This window comes from Schistocerca cancellata, chromosome 2 (assembly GCF_023864275.1).
Source record: "Schistocerca cancellata isolate TAMUIC-IGC-003103 chromosome 2, iqSchCanc2.1, whole genome shotgun sequence".
In the NCBI taxonomy this organism is placed as follows: domain Eukaryota; kingdom Metazoa; phylum Arthropoda; class Insecta; order Orthoptera; family Acrididae; genus Schistocerca; species Schistocerca cancellata.
Window position 1 is genome coordinate 123,504,142 of NC_064627.1, and position 22,328 is coordinate 123,526,469.

Here is a 22,328-nt window from a genome sequence, read left to right on the forward strand (position 1 = left end):
TCCTGATTGTGGCGCTCACCTGCACGGCGCCAAACACGCATACGACCATCATTGGCACCAAGGCAGAAGCGACTCTCATCGCTGAAGACGACACGTCTCCATTCGTCCCTCCATTCACGCCTGTCGCGACACCACTGGAGGCGGGCTGCACGATGTTGGGGCGTGAGCGGAAGACGGCCTAACGGTGTGCGGGACCGTAGCCCAGCTTCATGGAGACGGTTGCGAATGGTCCTCGCCGATACCCCAGGAGCAAAAGTGTCCCTAATTTGCTGGGAAGTGGCGGTGCGGTCCCCTACGGCACTGCGTAGGATCCTACGGTCTCGGCGTGCATCTGTGCGTCGCTGCGGTCCGGTCCCAGGTCGACGGGCACGTGCACCTTCCGCCGACCACTGGCGACAACATCGATGTACTGTGGAGACCTCACGCCCCACGTGTTGAGCAATTCGGTGGTACGTCCACCCGGCCTCCCGCATGCCCACTATACGCCCTCGCTCAAAGTCCGTCAGCTGCATATACGGTTCACGTCCACGCTGTCGCGGCATGCTACCAGTGTTAAAGACTGCGATGGAGCTCCGTATGCCACGGCAAACTGGCTGACACTGACGGCGGCGGTGCACAAATGCTGCGCAGCTAGCGCCATTCGACGGCCAACACCGCGGTTCCTGGTGTGTCCGCTGTGCCGTGCGTGTGATCATTGCTTGTACAGCCCTCTCGCAGTGTCCGGAGCAAGTATGGTGGGTCTGACACACCGGTGTCAATGTGTTCTTTTTTCCATTTCCAGGAGTGTAATTACGGAGATCGCAAGCCAAGGATCATTTCTATACGAATGCACACATATGCTTGAACTCTTGCAGGAATACACCTTGCCATGAGCATTGAGATTAATGGGCAGGGAGCACTAATTTCATAGTTTGTGGAGTAAGCAGGAGATCCCAAGTTCGAATTCCAGTCGGGCACACATTTCCAACTCTCCCCGTTGATTTCTATCAATGTCCTGTACACAGCTGATGTTTGTAATGCATTGCAATTTCACACTTCACACTGGTCCTTCAAACTAAATACACAGGTTTTTGCAGGTCCAGGTTTTTTGGTAACTTCTGTGATGCTCTGCCATAGGTAAAACAAACCTGTAACTATTCATGTTGCATTTCTTTGCATATGATCAGTATCTCCCGACAAACCTACAGTATTTTGTGTGGGTTGCACATATTTCAACAAGGTTCTAGGATGATCTGTGTGAGAGTTTGTACCCTACCAATGAACCTGCTTCACCTATGGCTGAATCAATGTGATCATTCCAGTTCATATGCCCACACATTGTTACACTTAGATATTTGTTTAAGTTGAGTTATTCCACTTGTGACTCATTACTACTGCTGTGATAGGATAACAGTTTTATGCATTTCGAGAAGTGCTCAATTTTACATTTCTGAAAATTTAAAGAAAGATCTTTGCACCTCTTAAAAGTACTGACTGTATATTTCTGCAGATTCTTTCAGGCACTACTTTATAACACAGATCACATCATTTGTAAAAAGTCTTAGGTCATTCTTATACTATGCGAATAGCAAGGATCCCAAAACATTTCTCTGGGGCACACCTGCAGCTACTTCAAAATATGTTGAAGACTCCATATAAAATAGCATGTGTGTCCTTCCCACAAAAAATGATAAATCCAGTCACAAATTTTGTTTGTTATCCAATATGATTGTACTTTTGTTAATACCTGCTGGTGTGGTACTGGGTACTTGGCCAATGGCTTTCACAATGATGTGAGAAAAAGTAAAGAGCTGGATTCAAATGACTGGCTATTCAAGAATCCTTGCCTTTTGGTATAGTGAAAGTCATTTTTTAAAATTTTTAAAGTTACCTTTTTATGTGCAGATGATGTTCTAAGAATCTACAACAGGCGGATTTCATTTTTGTTGGACAGTAGTTTTGTGGATCACTTCCGATGTTCTTCTAAAGGGTGTGATGTGTCCTTTCTTTTAGCCACTTCACAAAGTCTGAATGATTTGCAGTATATTATGGCTAAAAGAGGGGTTAACTCTGATGTAAATTCCCTGTACAATCTGATAAGTATTCCATCAAGCCCTGGGATCTTGTTTAATTTTAGCAGTCTCAACTCTTTCATGGCACCAATATTAATTTCTGTATACATGGTTGCCACAAGTTTTGCCAAGTGAAATTCCCTGGTTTCCAGACAAATTGTATCATTTTTCCCTGATACATTTTGAAATTGATTGGTTAATTGAGGGGATTTATGGGACCAAACAGCATAGTCAGCAGCCCTGTGATTCCAAAGTTACTCACAGAAGAAAGAGGGTCTGCTAAAAATGGATGGATACAGTCAGGGGAGTCAAACTATAAAACAAGGAAGTTAAAACACAGAGTAAAAGGCATAAAAGGTGAGACCAAATCTAAAAATTGGAAAAAAAGAATTTTCCACCAGGGAGTGGTCATTGGGTCCCAGACCGAGAAAACATGAAGAAAGGCCCCAACCACAACCACCCTGCTCCTGCTCCAGGAGTAAAACAAAACCTTGTATCTGGAAATAACCATTTTCACGGAGGAAATTGAGGACCAGTTCAACCATCCATGAACTGTCTGCTATTATTAAAATTTAGGAAGACTACACTCAGCATGAAAGGCCAAAAGAAGGGGTCTTTCCACCAATACGTGGGATACCGTCAGTCTGGGTCCACAAAAATACTAAGGCGGTGGTTCGTTACGCAGGAGGAAACAATGGGTGAGCCTGGTATGACCAATGCATAGATGGCATAAAGCAGTGGACTCCTTCCGAGATGAGCAGAAGGAAGAGCACCAAAGTGCAGTAGTCTCCTTGATCGTGCGGAGTTTATTACTGAGAGCACTAGCGCACCAGATCTCATTCAACTTTTGGGCAAAGAGAGATTTCACGTAGATCTGCATATCTGCAACCACGTCAGCTTTTTATCAAAAATGGGTCCCAAGAAACAGGACTGTGTTGCAACACTGAGGAGCTGGACACCTAAATAAAGTTCTGAATCGGGGTGTACTGTGGGTCAACGACAAAATGCATAATCCGTGTTTTGGAAGGAGAAAACTGGATGCCATGGGAGACAGCCCACACAGAGGTATGTCGGATGGTGCCTTGGAGCCGGAACTTTTAATGCTGGGGTAACCTGAGGGCCAACAGAGGTTACAAGCCCATTGATGGTTATGAGGAAGAGTGTGACACTTAATACATAACCCTGTGGGATACTGTTCTCCTGAATCCGTGGGATGTTGAGTGAAGTGCCAACTCTAACCCGGAAGAGCCAGTGGGATAAAAACTTGTGAATAAAAATCGGAAGGGGGATGTGAAAGCCCCAGTCATGGAGTGTAACTAAAATGGGAAGGTGCCAAGCCACGTCGTATGCCTTGTATAGGTCAAAGAAGACCACGACAAGGTGCCGACGGTTAGCAAAAGCCTGTCAGACTGCAGTTTCCAATCTAAGTAAATGGTCAGTTCCAGATCGCCCTTCCCAGAACCCACACTAATACTGGGATAAAAGGCCCTGAAATTCGAGTACCCAACGTAATTGGAAGCTAACAGACTTCTCAAGCATTTTACAAATTACATTCATCAAGCTAATTGGGTGGTGGCTGTCAAGAGACATTGGCTTAAGGATGGGGATAACTAACTATACTGTCTCACCATTGTGAAGGGAAGGCACTCCCAAGCCAAATTCAGTTGAAGACCCTGAGTAGATAGTGCCCCTGTGTAATGTGCAAGTGTTGGATCATCTGGTTCTGGACGGAATCTGGGCCTGGGGCTGTGTCATGTGAAGAGGAAGGAGCCTGCAAAAATTCCCATTCAGTGAAAGGTTCATTACAGGGTTCAGCTTGGTGAGGGTTGTAACAGAGGTCTGTTCAATTCTGTGTTTGTGTTGGAGAAAGATAGCAAGACAGCAAGAGGACGCCGATGCTGTCGCAAAGTGTGTTGTGATGTGTTTGGCAAGGACCAATGGATTAGTAGGCAGACCTTCTTGGAGGATAAGCCCCTGGACAGTTGACTGTCGCTGGCGGCCCAGAAGATTACAGAGCTTAGACCAAACCTGTGATGAAGAGCCATACATCCCCAGGGAGGAAACATAGCATTCCTTTTTACTCCGCTTAATTAGGTAATGAGCCTTAGCACAGAGGCTAGTCTTTGATGATGTTATTTAAATCGCTGCAGCAACTGCTACATACTTGGTCGACCCCAGTACCAGTCGACGAAGAGGGTGACCTGTGGATAGGGGGACACCAGTGCCAGAAGCATGAATACTAGTGGCAGAGACGCCCTGCACGACCGCATGAATGCCATTCAAGAGAGAGGTGTTGAAGTGCACAGCAGACGTATATAAATGTCAACTGGCCCTGTGGAATGCCTAATGTGAGGGTATGTCTGCCTCGTGACAACAGGGAAATGACAGAATCATCGGAAAGTGGTCACTGTCACAAAGATCACAATGGGGTGCTCAAGTAGGCAATCCACAAGAGCAGGGGAGGAGACTGTGAGATCGATAGCAGTAAAGGTTCCATGAGCGGCACTGATTTGTGTAGGGGAACAGTCATTGAGGAGACACAAATCAGTGTAGTAAGTTGGACAAGACCCTTATCCGATGAAGTGGCACTCCCCCACAGAGGTTGGTGTGCATTCAAGTACCCAAGGAGAAGATACAGGGCTGGAGTTGCAGTATTAAGGTAAACAGTTCAAAATAAGAAAATGGCCAACCTGTAGGGAGATAGACATTGCAAACGGTGATTGCCAGAGTCATCTGCACTCTAACCATTACTGCTTCCAGGTTGGTATGGAAGGGAATCCAGGCACTAATGACATTGGTGCAAACCAAAGTGCAGACCCCTCCAGACACTATCCCGAGGCTGGCACGGTTCCAACAGAACACCCAATAACATGAAATGTTGGAGAGTAGTCATTACAAAAGAGCATTTCATGAAGACCAAGACAGAACGAAGAGTAAGAGAAAACAAGGTGGTGTATTTCCGGGAGGTGATGATAATGTCTGTTGCAATTCCAGATTACACATACAGAAGCCGAGGGGAGGTCATGTCACTTGGTCACTGGTTGTCACCACAGATGGGGTGACATCCATAAAAACTGGATCTTGATTTGGGATGAGGTGGAGGGGGCGAAGCCCCCCCAGGAAGCCAGGGAAGCCTCGTCCTTTGACTTGTGATGTTTTTTCTCCCTTGGAGGGAGGGAGGAGGTGTTATCAATAATGGAATAGGTGGCAGTGATGTTGGGATCAGACAGAGAGCAAGTGGCTTTGAGGCCCTCAGAGCACGGGTCTCTCATCTGCATTAAGGGTGCGAGCTTCCTGTACTGAGAATGCCAGGGAGGTGTGTTCTGAGATGGAGCCCCATCCTCAGCAGGAGCCAGATAAGAGGATGTCTTCTCTGGCTGAGGACGAGGAGGAGGAGGACTTTCTGGAGGGGAAGGGATGGGAGCCATCGAGGGTGGGGAAAGGGAAGAGGGCAGGATGGGGGTAAGCGGGAGGGGTGAGGAGGGGCAGATATAACAGATGCAAAGGTAGAGGGGAGATTCACAGGCTGAAGTCTGTCAAACTACTTCTGTGCCCCAAAGTAGCTGAGACACTCAAGGATCTTTATTTTCTGAATTCTTTTTCCCTTCATGTACACTGGACACACTGGTGAGTGGGGTGTAAGGAGGGGGAGAAAGGGAAGGAAAGAGGCGGAGGTGGGGGGGGGGGGCGAAGATGGAGGATGGGGAAGGATGCAGAAAAGGAAGGTATGCAGCCCGGAAAGGAAGGAGGGCCACATTAGCTCGGGGTCCCGTGCTCGCTACGCACGTATCCACAAAAGAGTTGTGGACCCCCTGGGGAGTTTAACGAGCTTGTATGGGTATACCCCAGTGAAGAGAATGACAATGTACTCATTCATTCTCATAACTTTTGATGAACCTGCTTTAACTGTGTTAATTATCACACGAGTAACAGTCACAACAAATCAAATAATTCCTGTACACATGAAAAACAAAAGAATACTAGAGAAGGAAAGTTGCTACTCACCATATAGCAGAGATGCTGAGTCGCGATAGGCACAATAAAAAGATTCACATAATCATAGCTTTCAGCCATTAAGGCTTTTGTCAGCGGCAGACACACACACACACACACACACACATACACACACACACACACACAGCTGGTAGTTTCAGCTCTCTGAGACTGCAGACGTGTGTGCAAGTTGCGTTTGTGTGTGTGTGTGTGTGTGTGTGTGTGTGTGTGTGTGTGTGTGTGAGTGTGTGTGTCTACTGCTGACAAAGGCCTTAATGGCTGATAGGTATGATTGTGTGAATCTTTTTATTGTGCCTATTGCGACTCAGCATCTCCGCTATATGGAGAGTAGCAACTTTCCTTCTCTGGTATTGTTACATTCCATACCGGATTTTCCATTGTTTGAAAAACAAAACAAAAGCACAGGATGCAATGAATGATCATACAGGAAAGCAAGCGGCCTGAAACTCAAGCACAATGTATGTGGGAAGAACTGGGGCTGAAGGTTTGTCAACTAGGGGTCGTTAATGTGGCTACAAATTTTGTCAGATTGACCTAATGTTTACTGTGCTTCCTGCATGGGCATCAAACCACTACTTCCATTGTAGCTGTCAATCCTAAGGTAAATTTGAGCAGATTATAGCTTGACACAGAACCTATGAAGTCTCTGGTTCATGCCTTCCACCTACCAGTGAACCAGGCGGACTCAGTTCTGAAGACAAAGCTACATATTATGAACTTCAATCAAATTCTGAGGGCAATGCTAATCCTGTAAACCTCCCTCAGCATTTGCTGAAATTATTAAGTATGGCTGCTGGAGCCCAGATGACAGGCATTGTCTTTTCTAGTGTAATCTGCAACTGATTGCACACTGTACCCTCAATGGCTGCCAGAACAGCCTCCGCAACATGTTGAATGTGGCCCTCTCCAGTTATTACCGTATTTACTCGAATCTAAGCCGCACTTTTTTTCCGGTTTTTGTAATCCAAAAAACCGCCTGCGGCTTAGAATCAAGTGCAAAGCAAGCGGAAGTTCTGAAAAATGTTGGTAGGTGCCGCCACAACTAACTTCTGCCGTCGAATATATGTAGCGCTACACAGACATGCTTTGTAGGCACAAAGATAAATACTGGCGCCAAAACCTCTGCGTCAGTAAATAAATTAAAAAAAACGTGGAAGACGAGCTTTTTTATCCCCGCCCCGAGTTTAAACCACTGCATTTTCATACATTATCCAACGAAGTAAATACAAATTCCGTATTGTTCATCTTCGAATGTATTAGAATTTCAATGTACTACGAAAATCCGACTGGCAAGACTGTTTGGGATGTTTCTGAATTTTTTCCTACCTGTGAGAAGAGATGGTTGCTAATAGTAACCTGATGAAATGTGAATCACAAGCAGTATTCTCTTCACCATTCACCATAAGAATAATACGAATATAAACATTTTGCCATGTGTTCTTCCGTGTTTGTTGCTATCTCATTTAAATCCTGTCTGCCTAATAAACTACGAAACTAGAGTGAGACAACAGCAAACGCGGAAGAATACACTTATCGTGTCATGTTTATATTCGTATTATTCTTAGCCTAATAGTGGTACAGTCAGAAATGAACCACGGCAACTGACTAGATTTTTAAATCTAAGATGACTCTAATTTCTGTGCAGAATTTGATGTACTAAAGAAGCGGCCGCAAAGATTTTCAAACGGAGAAACATTTTCGCGTAACTCTCGTTCAGAACATGTTCTATCATACACAGCCTATTATTTGGTTCTTGTTTATCATTCTCAAAGAAAGCAGCAGTGTAAGTAACAACAAATGGCAGTCTCTTGACACTGCTTCGCTAATGAGACGATTCGCCTCTTTTTAGTTGTAAGCGGCGGTAGCGCGCACAAAAGCAAGCCATGCCGCGAACGGCGACAGGCCGTAAACACGCACTATCAGAATGCGACAAACAATGCATGACACAGTACAGTGATGCATTTTCAGATTAGAGTGACGTAAACACCTATAACAGAGAAAACGGCACTTATCAGATCAAACAAAATAAGCAATCGATTCAAACCAGACGAAGCACGTGAAAAAGGAAGGGTACCCGTATAAATACGGACGGAGCGCCTGACACATAGCAATGGCTACCTGGTAAAGCTTACGACTCGAACCAAACTACTGTAGCTGTATCGTCATTCATTCGACCTAAATTGGGTCTCATATTACAATGGACCAACTTTGTTTCGATTTGGAGGTGCGGTCTAAAACTTTTCTCTCCCCTTGAATTTCGAGTCTCAAATTTCAGGTGCGGCTTAGATTCGGGAAATCTTTTTTTCCTTTGTTTCGAGTCTCATTTTTCAGGTGCGGCTTAGATTCGGGTAAATACGGTAAAACTGAGTGCACATGGTGGTTCTTATTTCCCAACAGCATACTGCTCTTCACCAAATGTTTCAACTGTTGATGACAGACACCTGGTTCCCAAAGATGTGTTGCACTTGCTAAGTTTCAATTCTCCCTGCCTCTCAGTTGAGTTGACAAGAGATGACATGTCCTATATTCCTGTGGATAGTACTTTATGTATGATATCTCTGGTACCGTCTATCAGGAGCCCGACGCGTACGCGCACGCACACACACACACACACACACACACACACACACACACACACACTTGTAGCTGCTTCGAATCACTTCACAGCAGTCAGGGCAATTTCCATCCCCTTATAAAAAGCAACTAACTCAACCTACATCCAAAAGTAGAACTCATATTGAGGTTGCATTCTGGCTGGTTCATTCTATGTACACAAATAAATGAGCGAAATGCATAGATTTTGCACTTAGTTGATTTTGTATCACCTTCTACACTAGTATGCTAAAGATAAACATTGCACCATCAATTTGTTCTTCTAAAAACAGGGAAAATCATGAAGCACAACACAGCAACAATTCAACAATTTGCCCATTTGGTTTTGGTACCTTTTGGAAACAAGCTCCACATATGTGCATACCGCTATACCATGACTTTTGTTACCTCATTGTATAGGTATGGTATGTTGTTCAGTCATACACATATGAAAGAACAAGCACCATACCCAAATAAGCATCTGACGGCATATTTATCTTTCAGTGCAGATGCACAATGATGTTTGATCTCTCGAGGGAATACAGTACAGCTGTGAGTGAAGAATAATGGGTATGGGGCACTACTCAGTAATGTGCAGCATAGAGAGATTTAGGTTGGGCAGGAAACATGCTCAGATAGCTAAAGTGGTTAAGACGACTACTTTGCGTAAAGTGGGAAATCCAGGTTTGAATCCCAGTTCAGAACAAATTGTCATCTGTCATCACCGAGTTATTTCAGTGCCCAATTGCAGCAAAAGTTGAAAATTTCTTTCATCAAGTATATTGGACTTACTAAACTGACACAGCAGAAACACAATAATGTACAAGTTTGATGTCGCACAAATAGAAGATAGCCGGCCACACATGGTCCTAGATCAATGCAAAAGTTAATGACAGATAGCAGCTGGTACAATGAACATTCCATCAAGTGAGTACACAAGAGAGTGAGTCTTCTATGTGGTAGGTGTGTGGTTATAGTCAACTGGAGGTCGTGAGGTCCAACTAGGTGACACGACAGGAGCTCCAAAGCGATAGCCTCTTCCTAGAGTGCTTCTTGTGAAGACAGCTTATAGACTGTGGCACCACCAGTTGTGAAGGCTGGAGGCAAAGATCGATCTCCAATAGCTGTGACATCTCCATGTTGCTGCTGGAGTGTTACTAAAATTTCTTTCAGCAGGCTTTCCTGCTTTTATTAGACATTTGAAATGTATCTAGTAACTACATTATCCATTTCAGAAGCAGGGAGGGATGGTAACAAAATGAAAAATTTAGTCAAAGGTTAAGAAGAAAAAAGAATAAAATTAATCATCATTTAATTCCACATGACTCAGTTTTCTTGTTTCCACTGATCTTATTAAATTTTTCTTGATTTTTCTGTTGGCTCTGTTGTGGCTGTATTTCTGTCTGCTACTAACTCTCTCTCGTAACCCTTTCCCCATCCATAACACAATGCTGCTCATATATCTTTGAAAGGATTAAAACTATGTGACCCTGCAAATACAAGACATCTCATTTGAAACTACCAAAGGAACAGGCTGAATTAGACTTATTATTATTATTCAACATATGTGTCACACACACACACACACACACACACACACACACACACACACAACACACACACTCTGCACTCAACAGTCATATTACAAACAATATTTCTACACAAGTTTATTGGAAGACATTAAAATTGCAACAATAATTCATAAATGGCAACACAGCAACTGATAAACATTTTAACACTACAATCATTTCGCACATATATTGGGACAAAAAGTGTTTCACTCAATTTACCTGTGCAACTCTGAGGGCATTTTGTGTAGAGCCCCCAACAGTATATTCAACTTTATAATTTTCCACTAACTCTTCATACAATGGTTTGTGCTTTTCCTCTGCCAGTATTTGATTGTTAGGTTTCATATCATATTTTTTCAGAAATGATTCTTGTACTTTGGCTGATATGTCCAGCAAGGGATTTCCCATCCCCAGGATAAGACCTTTGCTGTGGAGTTAAGAAACAAGTATTATTATCAACTGTTGACTTATGCGTATCACAGTCGTGTGTATTCAGTGACTGTCTCCAACAAAAAAGTGCAACTTGATTACTACAGCATTAAACTGATTGGTGTCAGACAACATGATTTTGATGTGGAGACTGTTGATAACTGAAACAATTACAAAATGTACTATTTCAGAGGAGTTTTGCAAATAAGTTCTGAAATAAAAAAAAAAACTGAAGACACTTTCACACAATAAGTGCTACTGAAAGAAGAATAAATATCCATTAATGTTAATTTTACAAAAATCTCTCTTGTTAGAACTAACTAGCAGTAAAAAATACACACTTTTCAACAACATATTGTAACAGTTGAAATATGATAGCTATCACACCTTGTGTGCTACTTAACTCAATCCCTGGAAATCGAACATTGCCTATTTACAGGTATCTGCTGCAACACAATGTTGCCAATGGAATAAACCATTCTCTCTCTTACAGTTATTAGCTATGAAGTGACTAAAAAGCTTTGAACACAAGACCAATCTATGAGCGACATGCTACATAGTAAAACATTTGATCACCACAAAATGCACAACAGTCACAGATATGTGCACAGGCAACATACACACACAAAATCTTGAGCATGCAGCAAAAGTTACAGAGAAGCCAGAATACAACTGTATCAATAACAGACTAACACATACCTTAGAAGAAGGTAGATTAGGCACTTAATGTATCATCAACACTGAAGTTTTTACAAACTGTGTACTAGCTTATGTGGATGAGGATGGATAATAAAATGGCATATGTCCTATCCAAAGGTATCATACCTAGGTATGATCCCAGAATCATTTACAGGAAAGCCTAGACATTAACCCGAACACAAGAACTATTTTTTTCCAGTTTTTACAGTTTTGAATAATTTTTTTTTTTTTGTAAGTGTTTTACTTGATTATTTGATATACTTATTATGGACCCAGTTGAACAGCTGCACGCATCAGCATGCCGCTTCCAGGATTTGTGGACACACACTGGCCCTGGATCAAATGCAACCAGTGCATTTATGACAAGCGCTAATGTGCCCACCAGCCTGGATGTGATTTTTAGGCAGATTACATCTGACTAGGTGAATAATGGGCTGGTACCTACCTCTTCCCTCAGTTACATGATTCACAAACATTTGGAAACATTCTCTGACTTTCATGTGGGACACAGAAAGGTAGGATACACAAATTCTGTCCCAGGAAGAAAGGGAGGGAGGGAGTGCGTGACAGGAAAGAAACCTAACCACCCTCTACCACTAATGTTGCCAAATCCAGATTAACAAGCTGATTCTACATTCTATACACTAAGAAGATTATACACACTTATGCAATGATGTTTAATTTCTTATGTCACCTTATATGCATAGACAGGAAGTTCATGAACTGTTACCATAATCTCCATGATGCCTTCTATGTATGACAGCAACTCTCTTACAAGGTTTCCAACTCTGGATGTGCAAGAACGACCTCTGGTAAGAAGTGTTGAAGAATACAATACCTATTATTTATCACTATTAATAAATCCCCTAACACAGTGATTTTTAAAGAAAAAAGCTGTACATGAATTTTACATGTCCATTAATTTTCCTGCATAATTCATTCAAATGCTTATTTATTTTCTGTATACTTTAACAGCTTGTTCAATATCTTCATCACGAACTTTTGTTGCCATGCACTAAGTCTCACCATCATTCCACTCCAACGAATTGTGAAATACTCTCCTCTGAAAACACACTTTTATCAATGTATGTCTTTATACACTTAAAATGGTGCTTGTCACTTGGAATAGGTTGACGAAGTATGCAAATTTGGCCTATTGAATTTGACATGCAAAACAGCTTTTTTTAAATGAAAAATGACTAATATGATGATTTGGTTAGAAGATGGAAGGGGGAGTGTGCATTTCAAAACAAGAACTCGCTACAAATTGACACCACGAGGGATCTCAGCAGACTTTATTGCAATTATATGCAATAGCATGGAGTGACTAAAATGTGGGACACGACAGAATCTCTCTTGTTCTGACATATTATTTTTTATGTGAAGACTCAGAATGCTTAAAATAATGCAGGAATGTGATAGAGACAAATGTGTGATAGTGGCAGAAATATGTGAAAGAGGCAGAAGAACCTGGGTAGCTCCAGAGCACAATGAAGGCACGCTGACGCTACTGAGCTCACAAAAAGACTGAATCTGTAGCTGATCTACAGATCTCTTCCATACTCATGTAATAATGGTAAAGGGTGCAAAAGAAACATGTGACTTACATTCAAACTAATGCAACACATAAACCTTAGATGACAGCTTTCGTTAGCTGTTGATGCAAAGTACGTATTTCTGGGCAACCTTATATGGTATTTCAAAGCCCTAATTCATCACATATCCTTCCAGTTGTCTTTAGAATTCCATGTTTGGCAATGCTGTCTACATTTCCTGAATGAAACAGGTATTTTCAATAAAATTCTTTTGAGCATGTGACCACTTACAACTGTCTGTTACAGTATATGAAACATTGGCAGTTTTAAGTGACGTGGTCACACACCCGATAAAAATGCTTTTGAAATACCTTGCTCATATTCATTCTGTTAATGAAACTGTAAAATGAGCTCTAAAAATCAAAATTACTACCCCCCTGCAAGGTTACCATGATGGGTGGCAAAACAATTTGGTGCAATAGGAAGATTCACATACAGCATGTCTTTTTTCCCCTTTATATTTCTGAGGTATCTTCAATATGTCGACTGCTTATGCATTTCTGAATTGTAGAATTTCCTCTGCATTACACATTGCTTTGCAATGTAAAGTATATATCTCACAATGTCATCATCAATACTTGTTCTGTCTTGCAGCAAGTTTGGGCATGGTCTCTGCCACCTCTACCTGTCTTGCACTTTCTTTTTTAGCTCCATGTAATTATTGCTTTCCTCACTAACACTGTCCTTTAGCTGAAATCTCTTTCTTCCTCCCCTGTCTTTCAATTACACACCCCTTCAGTTCCTTGCTGGAGTAAGCAAACATCTGAGTTCTGCTACGTATGCTATTAGGGTTATTGCAAATTTTAGTGATAAGAATCTCAGTAAATTAGCTTGCTATGCCTACTTTCATTCACTGCTTTCGTGTGGCATCATATTCTGGGGTATTTCATCGTTGAGTAGAAAAGTATTCATTGCTCAAAAACGTGTACTCAGAATAATTGCTGGAGCCCACCCACGATCATCCTGCAGACATCTATTTAAGGATCTAGGGATCCTCACAGTATATATATTCACTTATGAAATTTGTTGTTAATAATCCAACCCAGCTCAAAAGTAATAGCAGTGTGCATAGCTATAACACCAGGAGAAAGGATGATCTTCACTATGCAGGGTTAAATCTGACTTTGGCACAGAAAGGGGTAAATTATGCTGCCACAAAAGTCTTTGGTCACCTACCAAACAGCATCAAAAGCCTGACAGATAGCCAACCAACATTTAAAAATAAATTAAAAGGGGGTGGGGGGGAGGGGGTGGGGGGGGGGGGAAGGAAAAAAAAAGGAAGAAGAAAAAAAAAAGAAAAAAACCAACTTAAACATTAGTGTCATGCAATATTTTGTGTACTGCAATATCTTTTACAGACATCTTTTATTAACCTGACACGTTCCACATCATTACGAAGTGTCGTATTCATGATCTATGGAACAAGTATTAATCTAATCTAATCTAATCCATCTCAAAATGTGGCCCAGTCAATTTTTCTTTTTGTTCTTGTGGTATCTAAGAGGTTTCTGTTCTCTGCAACTCTTCTCAATACCTCTTTGTTCCTCACTCTGTCTTCTCCATTCATGCCCTTAGAATGTGGCTGTATCGAAATTTAAATAATAGACTCGTATAAACATTGTGTCCAATTGTCAACAGAACAGGGATGCGGCTGGCTGAGGATGAAGTATTGAGGTCAAATGACAAGTGATCGCAATTCTGATATCTGAATCAAATGAAACAACATTTTCCAGCTAACTGTGGTCATGCAGATACTTTAAATATATGGTTTGTTTTTTAATTAAAAAATTAAGTTACACAGTAATATGGGAGGCCAAGTAACTTTTATTGAATCCCATACTACATTTTAATGTGACACTGATACAGGACACTATTTTTCAACAGAGTCACCATTTCCCTGTAAACAATTTAATAGTTAATTTTCTCGAGGATAGAAACCTGCTCCTTGGTCACAAAACCATTTGAGAATCGCTGTGTAAATATCCTCATTAATGAAACCTCTCTTTTGTCCCAGATGTTCTTTCGGTGTACCAGAAAGATGAAAGTGCATTGTGCAATATCTGGGCTGTATCATGGTTGCTTCAAAAACCACAATTGAAAATTTTAAAGCAAAGCCTGCATTGGACGCATTGTGTATGGTGATGGTTTCTCGTGTAGGAGAAAAACCTATTTGCTTAATTTTCCATACTATTTTGTTATTTAGGGCATTGTGTGCAGAGGTTTCAGTGTTGCATAATGGTTGTGCACTTTGATGTAAACCCTACATACACACTCCTTCAAGGTTGAAGAACACAATGGTCACAACCTTCACTCCTGATGGCGGAACTTTGCATTTCTTCCACAGAGGTGAGAGGACGTGTCTATTTTTGGTGCAGGTGTGAAATGATGGACGTATGTCTCATCACCCGTAATGATGCAGCTTAAGAAAGTATTGCTTCCCACAAATAACACTCAAGGAAGTCCAGAGACATCATAAACCTTGCCCCTTTTCAAGTAGGTGACACTGATCACAGAACCCAGCATGAACACAACTTTCGATGCTGCAGACAATCTTGGACAACTGAATGGCACTGCCTATAGAGATGTACATCTGTTGAGCAATGTCTGCGACAGACACCTCGGATTGCTAGGAATCCTTTCTCTGACTGCCTGCACATTGTCATCTGTGGTCGATGTCATTCGCCTTTCTTCACAATCAACATTACCAATGTTTGTGTGGCCTTGATAAATTGTTGGCATCACTTCATTACAGCTGAACATGAAATTGGATTTGATCCACATACACCAGAATTTCACAGTGAATGTGTGTGCTATTTAGATGTTTTGCTTGAAAGAATCGCACTGTCCCACATACTTCAATTCCGGAGTGCATTTCCAGTTGCTATGTCATTTCACTCATACACTGTGATGCACCTGTTACTTGAAATGAAGCAGAACTGTGCTTGCAGGAAACTCATAACCCTTAATCTTTTGTGACAATATGCCTCTCAGCGCAATGGTCTTACTGTGGGCTGGTGTGTAATGTTTTTCCTCAAGTCATGTATTATCTATTTACAGGTTATATAGTGGAAGTTCTCTCATCACTTGTGAGCTAAAAAAATACAAACTTCATAAGACTGTTGCAGTTACCAGGATACACATTTGTTCTGAACACACAGCTGTACAAATTATGGATGAAATACTCAGCAACTGTATGCCTATGAAAATCCGCAAAGAGTTTCAACACCTAAGGGGGGATCCACATCTAAAAATGTGTCAAACATTATATGAACTAGGTCTGTATCATTATCAACAAGTGCAGTACCTTCAAACAGGTGACGAAGCTAAACAACTGGAATGCCTTCACTGGATAATTCAAACAAAAGAAAATCCAGGATGGAACGTAACAATATTATGAGAATACACCATAGAATGGAGCTGCTGATTTGCATATAGGCAGAACCAAAAGAATCACAATTAAAGCTTTCGGCCATTAAGACCTTCGTCAACAAGACACACACACTTTTGCATGCGCGTGCATGCGCCCACACACACACACACACACACACACACACACACACACACACACACACACACACACACACACACACACACACGAAGTGGCCGAGCGGTTCTGGGCGCTACAGTCTAGAACCGCGCGACCGCTACGGTCGCAGGTTCGAATCCTGCCTCGGGCATGGATGTGTGTGATGTTCTTAGGTTAGTTAGGTTTAAGTAGTTCTAAGTTCTAGGGGACTGATGACCTCAGCAGTTATGTCCCATAGTGTTCAGAGCCCTTTGAACCATTTGTGTGTGTGTGTGTGTGTGTGTGTGTGTGTGTGTGTGTGTGTGTGTGTGTGGGCGGGCGCACGCGAGCGCATGTGTATGTCTACTGTTGACAAAGGCCTTAATGGCCGAAAGCTGTAATTGTGAGAGTCTTTTTGTTGTACCTATCTGCGACTCAGCATCTCGACTTCAATGGATAATTTTATTTTGTCAATGAATTAAATTCCAGCGAGCTACTTCCACTTGGTGAACAGTCATCAGTGAAAGATGTATAATGATTACAAAGAAAAAAGGTGAACCAGACATGTAGCCTGGTCAACGGGTGGTAGATGATCTAAAGAAGATCTTAATTATACACCAAAAGTAAGAAAAAACTGTCGCAATGCTCAAATGGATGACATGTAGACAGCAACTGAAAATACGCATGAGCAATATTTATATTGTATGGTTGAAAACTGTGTTTACAAACAGATTTTCACCTTTTTCATTGTTCTTCCCAAATATATTACTAACAGTTCAGAAATCCCCTCAAAGAACGGCACTGGCACTTTTTAAATTTCAGGCTTGCCATTATTTTTTTAAAATGTGTGGTTGTTTCTTTTCCTTTATTGTTCTTTCATTCACTTGTTACTTGCAACCAGAGTCGGCTGGCAGTGGTATCATATGCCACTGTTTAGGCACACTAATTTATGCTAGTATAAATAGTTTTAAAATATAAAAAAGGGAAAATATTTACTTGGTTTTTAAAATTATTACAATACTGATTACAGAACGATGATTTGTAAAAGATAAAAGAAAAGTAAATAACTTGAAACAAGTATGGCAAAAATAATGAAGCAAGTAAAAAAAAGAAGAAGCTGCTCCAGGAGGGAATAATTTGGAAGAGATGTTGAATGGTTTTGGCGTTGTGAGGTGTAAGTTTGATATTTGAGAACGAGTACGGGTAATAGCAAAATATGGAATTTGGAATAGGTGTAGCTGGGCTGGAGGCTGGATCATAATTATGAGGAAGTAAGCGTAGAAGAATATGGGAACAGAATTGGGAGCTCTGATATGAGGTAGGATAGGGTTTGGTTCAGATTTCTTAAGGGTAAACACCAGGGCAGATTTAACTGCCTGGGAGAATCAGTATGTTAAACTGTTTTTAGATTTTGTGCTCCTTGGTTTCTTAACTTGCTGAAGGCTCAAAAATAAATGTTAGCAACAATCTTCTTGATTAAGTTGGCTATTTCCTGGGAAACACTTCAATAAAGCAGTCAAACTCAAACCCAAGGTGTTATGTTCTTCAGCTCAACTAAGTTTACAGAATTAATATCTAACAATGGTAAATCCGGGATGGAATGTAACAATATTATAAAAAGGACAGTTGCCACTCACTATATAGCGGAGATGCTGAGTCACAGATAGGCACAACAAAAGGACTGCACACAATATGCTTAAGGCCAACCTCCCCCCGCCCCCCCCCCACACCATTCTTGGTATGGAATGGGTGGTAGCTGTCGAAGTGGAGGTATTGCTGGTGTTTGATAGGTTTGATATGGACAGAGGTAATGATGTATCCATTTTTGAGGTGGAGGTCATTATCGAGGAAGGTGGCTTGTTGGGATGTGTAAGACCAGGTGATGTAAATGGGCGAGAAAGTGTTGAGGATCTGGAGGAATGTGGATATTGTGTCTTTACCCTCAATCCAGATCATGAAGAGGTCATCAGTGAATCTAAACCAGGAGAGAAGTTTATGATTCTGGATGTTTAGGAAGGATTCCTCCAGGTGGCCCATGAATAGGTTGGCATAGGATGGTTCCATGTGGGTACCCATAGCTGTAACACAGATTTATTTTGTAGGTGATCTACAAGCTTCTCTCCTTTCTTGCTACCTTCCCTCTCTCCCCACCCTCTGTCTAATCTCCCAAATGCACCTAGCTGCTCTACCCTCTTTCCACATCATCCCTGCACACTCCTGCAGAAGCACTTTATCATCCCCCACCCTTATCCTGCTATTGTTTCCCTCCCTGCCCCAGCCTCTTCCTTACCCCATCTGGTTGCCTCTCCCATCATGCGCTGCTGTTTGTAGTCTGGCTTTAGTTATCAGAGACTGTGGTCATGTGTGTGTGTGTGTGTGTGTGTGTGTGTGTGTGTGTGTGTGTGTGTGTGGTCTGTTTCTAGGAAAGGCCTTGTTGGGCGAAAGCTTCTTGTGTGACAGTCTTTTTGTTGTACCTCTCTGCGACTCAGCATCACCACTACATGGTGAGTAGCAACTATATCCTCCTAATAATGTTGTTAGACTTAATATCTATCTGTTACGGCAGTTAGGACTGTAGATACATAACCATTCTACAAAAAATTTTTGTATCTTGTTTTTAAAATGATCCAAGACAAATACTGAAAATAAATTGGACTTTTATGCACTGTGACTTACAATATATTAGTTTTATTTTCCTCTCTTTGCACATAACCAGCATGGTCTGCATACACGATTCATTTTTGCTCTGCTAAGAAACATACCTTTGTTCTAAGTTTCCATTCAAAGAATAATCATTAGATCTTTGCCAATTGTGGCCTACCCAAAAAGCTACACACATCACCACGTGCACTGGCCCCACGTTAAAACCGTCCCGTGAATGAACGGTGAGGACCAATGTGCCAGCCAGCATGGATGTGGTTTCTAGACAGTCTCCCACATCCAACTAGGTGAAGAATTGGCTGGTACCCATGTCTCACATCATACATTTTAGCATGGCAAAGATGGAACACAAACAATGGGGTACAAAATTTTTATACCAGAGTGGGGCGGGGTTGCAGGCTGGGAGGGGGTGTGCGGTGCCTGGAAGGACAACTGACCACCCAAACCAATAACATGTCAAATCCTGTTTAACAGGCAAATCCCATGTAGATAACAGACGAAGGACAAGGAAGAAGATCTTTACCATGTGTCTACTTTGGTGAAAGTTACAAAGTGGACCCCCTTGCAATTTTTGTAGTTCGCACAACATACATACATAATATGCACCAATATACTCTGAGACTCATCCTTTATATAATGGAAGTTCTCTGAATTGCCCTTGCAGTTTTAGTTTTTAGTATAAAGTGTCTTGAATACGGCAAAATGTGTAACCTATGGCAAGAACGCAGACATAAGGTTACACTACAGATATGTTACCACAATCTTTATTTCACAATCATATCTGTTGGCTTCATCAACTCAAAACCAAATTATCACTTTCAACCAAACCTAGAATATCGGGATAGGCTACAGATCAGCCTTTCAACACAGTCAAAATTTCAGGGAGAGGTATACTATCACACTCAAGCCTTTTTTTTTTTTTTTTCTCTCTCTCTTCTCGTACTACAATTTGGACATTTATCTTTTATGAACACCCGAAATTTTCTCAATCTTTTAAAGCGTTAAGCATCCCACAGGCAGACTTCCAATTTCAATTTTGTACAATGAATGTGACGTAAGTAAAGTAACTGATCAACAGAGATGCAGTTTCTGGCTCTATATGATAAGAAATAGTTGTAATATATAGCATGAGCACAGTGATGGTTTCAAACTTCCACATAGGAGATGAAAGGCTTTGGCCTACTGCCCGGAATGTAAGAGTGAACTGGTTTAACACTTTCGATGGTAAAATAAACTCAGAAGCTACTACCCAATGATGCTCATGCCCAAAAATAATAGTAACAAACTTTTTCGCCAGCAATGTAAAAAAAGGAGAAGAGTACAAGTAGCCTATTTAAAATCATGTTTCAAACACATTGGATGCTGCTGCTCTCATAAGTTCAAAGAAATTATCCCTTGAGAAATGAAGTTACTGTGTCCCTTTTGTCTGTTGTTTGATATCCTGTTCACACGGTGAGTCTGAATATTTATCCTGGTATATAAATGCAGAGCAGTCACACAGATTTATTTATGAGAAATGATGGCATTTGCTGTTCCAGAACAAAAGATAGACCTACCTATATATATGAAGAATTTAACATGAAATCAATGAAAAACAACTGTGATGAATAGAATCAGGGCTGTCTTAATCATGGCCTCATGTTTTGCCACATGCACAGTTTAGAATAAATAATAATATTATATGAGCAGAGCGGTTCCACTTACCTGAACATAATATATGAAGGAAGAAAGAAAGGGTAAAAGAAAAATTGCCAAATGCACAGGGAACGATAGAATACTGGTACGATAAAATAAACTTCCCTCTGTGTAACAGATGGCGTTGTTCAACGTCCATCTACAGTGGAACGTATGACGGAAAAGTAAAATTCAAAATAAACAAAAAAAAAAAATGCAACAATGTTTTGCTGCGACGTATCTCCACAAAATACTGAAAATTTCTGTACCATGAAATACTACAACGTTTGTAGGTATTCTGCAAACATTTACCAACATAGAAAAAGGTAGCCGCTGCAAGAAGGGCAATTTTTCTCCAGATTTACAGGTGCCGTTTATATAAATGTAAATCGTATTTATATGACGTCAATGTGCACCAGGAAATGACGCTAGTTTCGCTACAGGATGCACTGCAGTTCATACTGACAAACATTCACCACATGTATCTATCGGACTTACTCAAACTCATGCTCCTGCGTTGTTTTCCCTAACTGACTTGGGATCTCCTCGACAATTTTATATATAATTAAGTTAGACAGCAATGAAAATTTTACACACAATAGTTCAACTATATGCAGTTATATAAATAATTTAATCCAGTAAACTCTATCTTTTCCGTTTTCTTACCGTAAGTGAGGCTCCATGCTTCGAAATTCAGTCAAAGGCAGAGGTCAAACTACAAGATAACTAAGGTTATCAGTCTTAGTTTCTACTAACATTTCAAACAAGCTCTGCGAGTGCGGGAACCATATCGCCCACACAAAGCGTGTTTTCGTTCGTCTGTTGCCAACACCTGCACATGGAACTACAGCCACAAATATGTAAATAAACGTGCATTTTCTTGGATATTCAGAGGAATAGTGCCATTTACACACTAAATCACAGCACACGTAGACAAATGAATCTTTTATCTTACTGGCTCATGATCCGTACGGTCCCGTCGCCAAGCTAAAGTTCTTAATGGTCCTAATTTTAGCACCCACGCATGTGAAAACAGAGACGGCGCTTTACATCAGATCTCGACTGCGATTTTGTTTTGTAAACTACTCTTCAGAAAACGGCGTTTATGATTATCATCTGTATTTGATCATGTATTTTCCGTCAAACTACGTCATTTGAATACACTAAAAAAAAGAAAAACTGGTGTATGCCCTATATGAATAAAACAATTTCCACGTTGTTAACGACCGGTTTTTGCACTTCAGGACTGAACTTCGTTGATGTTTATGTATGCTTTACCTACTTGCTCCCATCTCCATAGGTCACAGTGCAACACTGCAACCACTGCACAAGGAAAATTTACATATTTGACGCCGACCCCGTGCGTTGCAGTCTTTTGCGAATTTTTTGTGGTGTATTGCATGTCAGCTACCTGTCTATTAACATTTTTAAATAGCTACCAGTAATCTACAAATGATTTACACTCTTAGTTTTGTAAATGAGAATAGATGAGATCGTAATGGGTATATTGGGTGGTGTAGAACCATAACTGTTGTGA

General features: G+C 41.2%; 1 protein-coding gene across 5 annotated transcripts in view; it reads right to left on the reverse strand.

Moving 5' to 3' along the window:
• LOC126161377 (uncharacterized) overlaps positions 1–22,037 on the reverse strand; it is a 125,258-nt gene extending 103,221 nt beyond the window's left edge. The window contains exons 1-3 of one of the 5 annotated variants that reach the window (XM_049917151.1): positions 21,747–22,030; positions 21,458–21,635; positions 10,448–10,655 (exon numbers count right to left, since the gene is read on the reverse strand). In XM_049917151.1, coding sequence (XP_049773108.1) covers positions 10,448–10,655; positions 21,458–21,474 — 225 coding nt within the window. In that variant the 5' untranslated portion in view covers positions 21,475–21,635; positions 21,747–22,030. Of the gene's footprint in view, positions 1–10,447; positions 10,656–20,821; positions 20,952–21,060; positions 21,078–21,103; positions 21,315–21,457; positions 21,670–21,746 lie in introns of those variants that run through there. The other 4 variants (XM_049917153.1, XM_049917154.1, XM_049917152.1 and 1 more) reach the window with 4 other exon arrangements.
• Between the last annotated feature and the right edge of the window lie 291 nt (positions 22,038–22,328).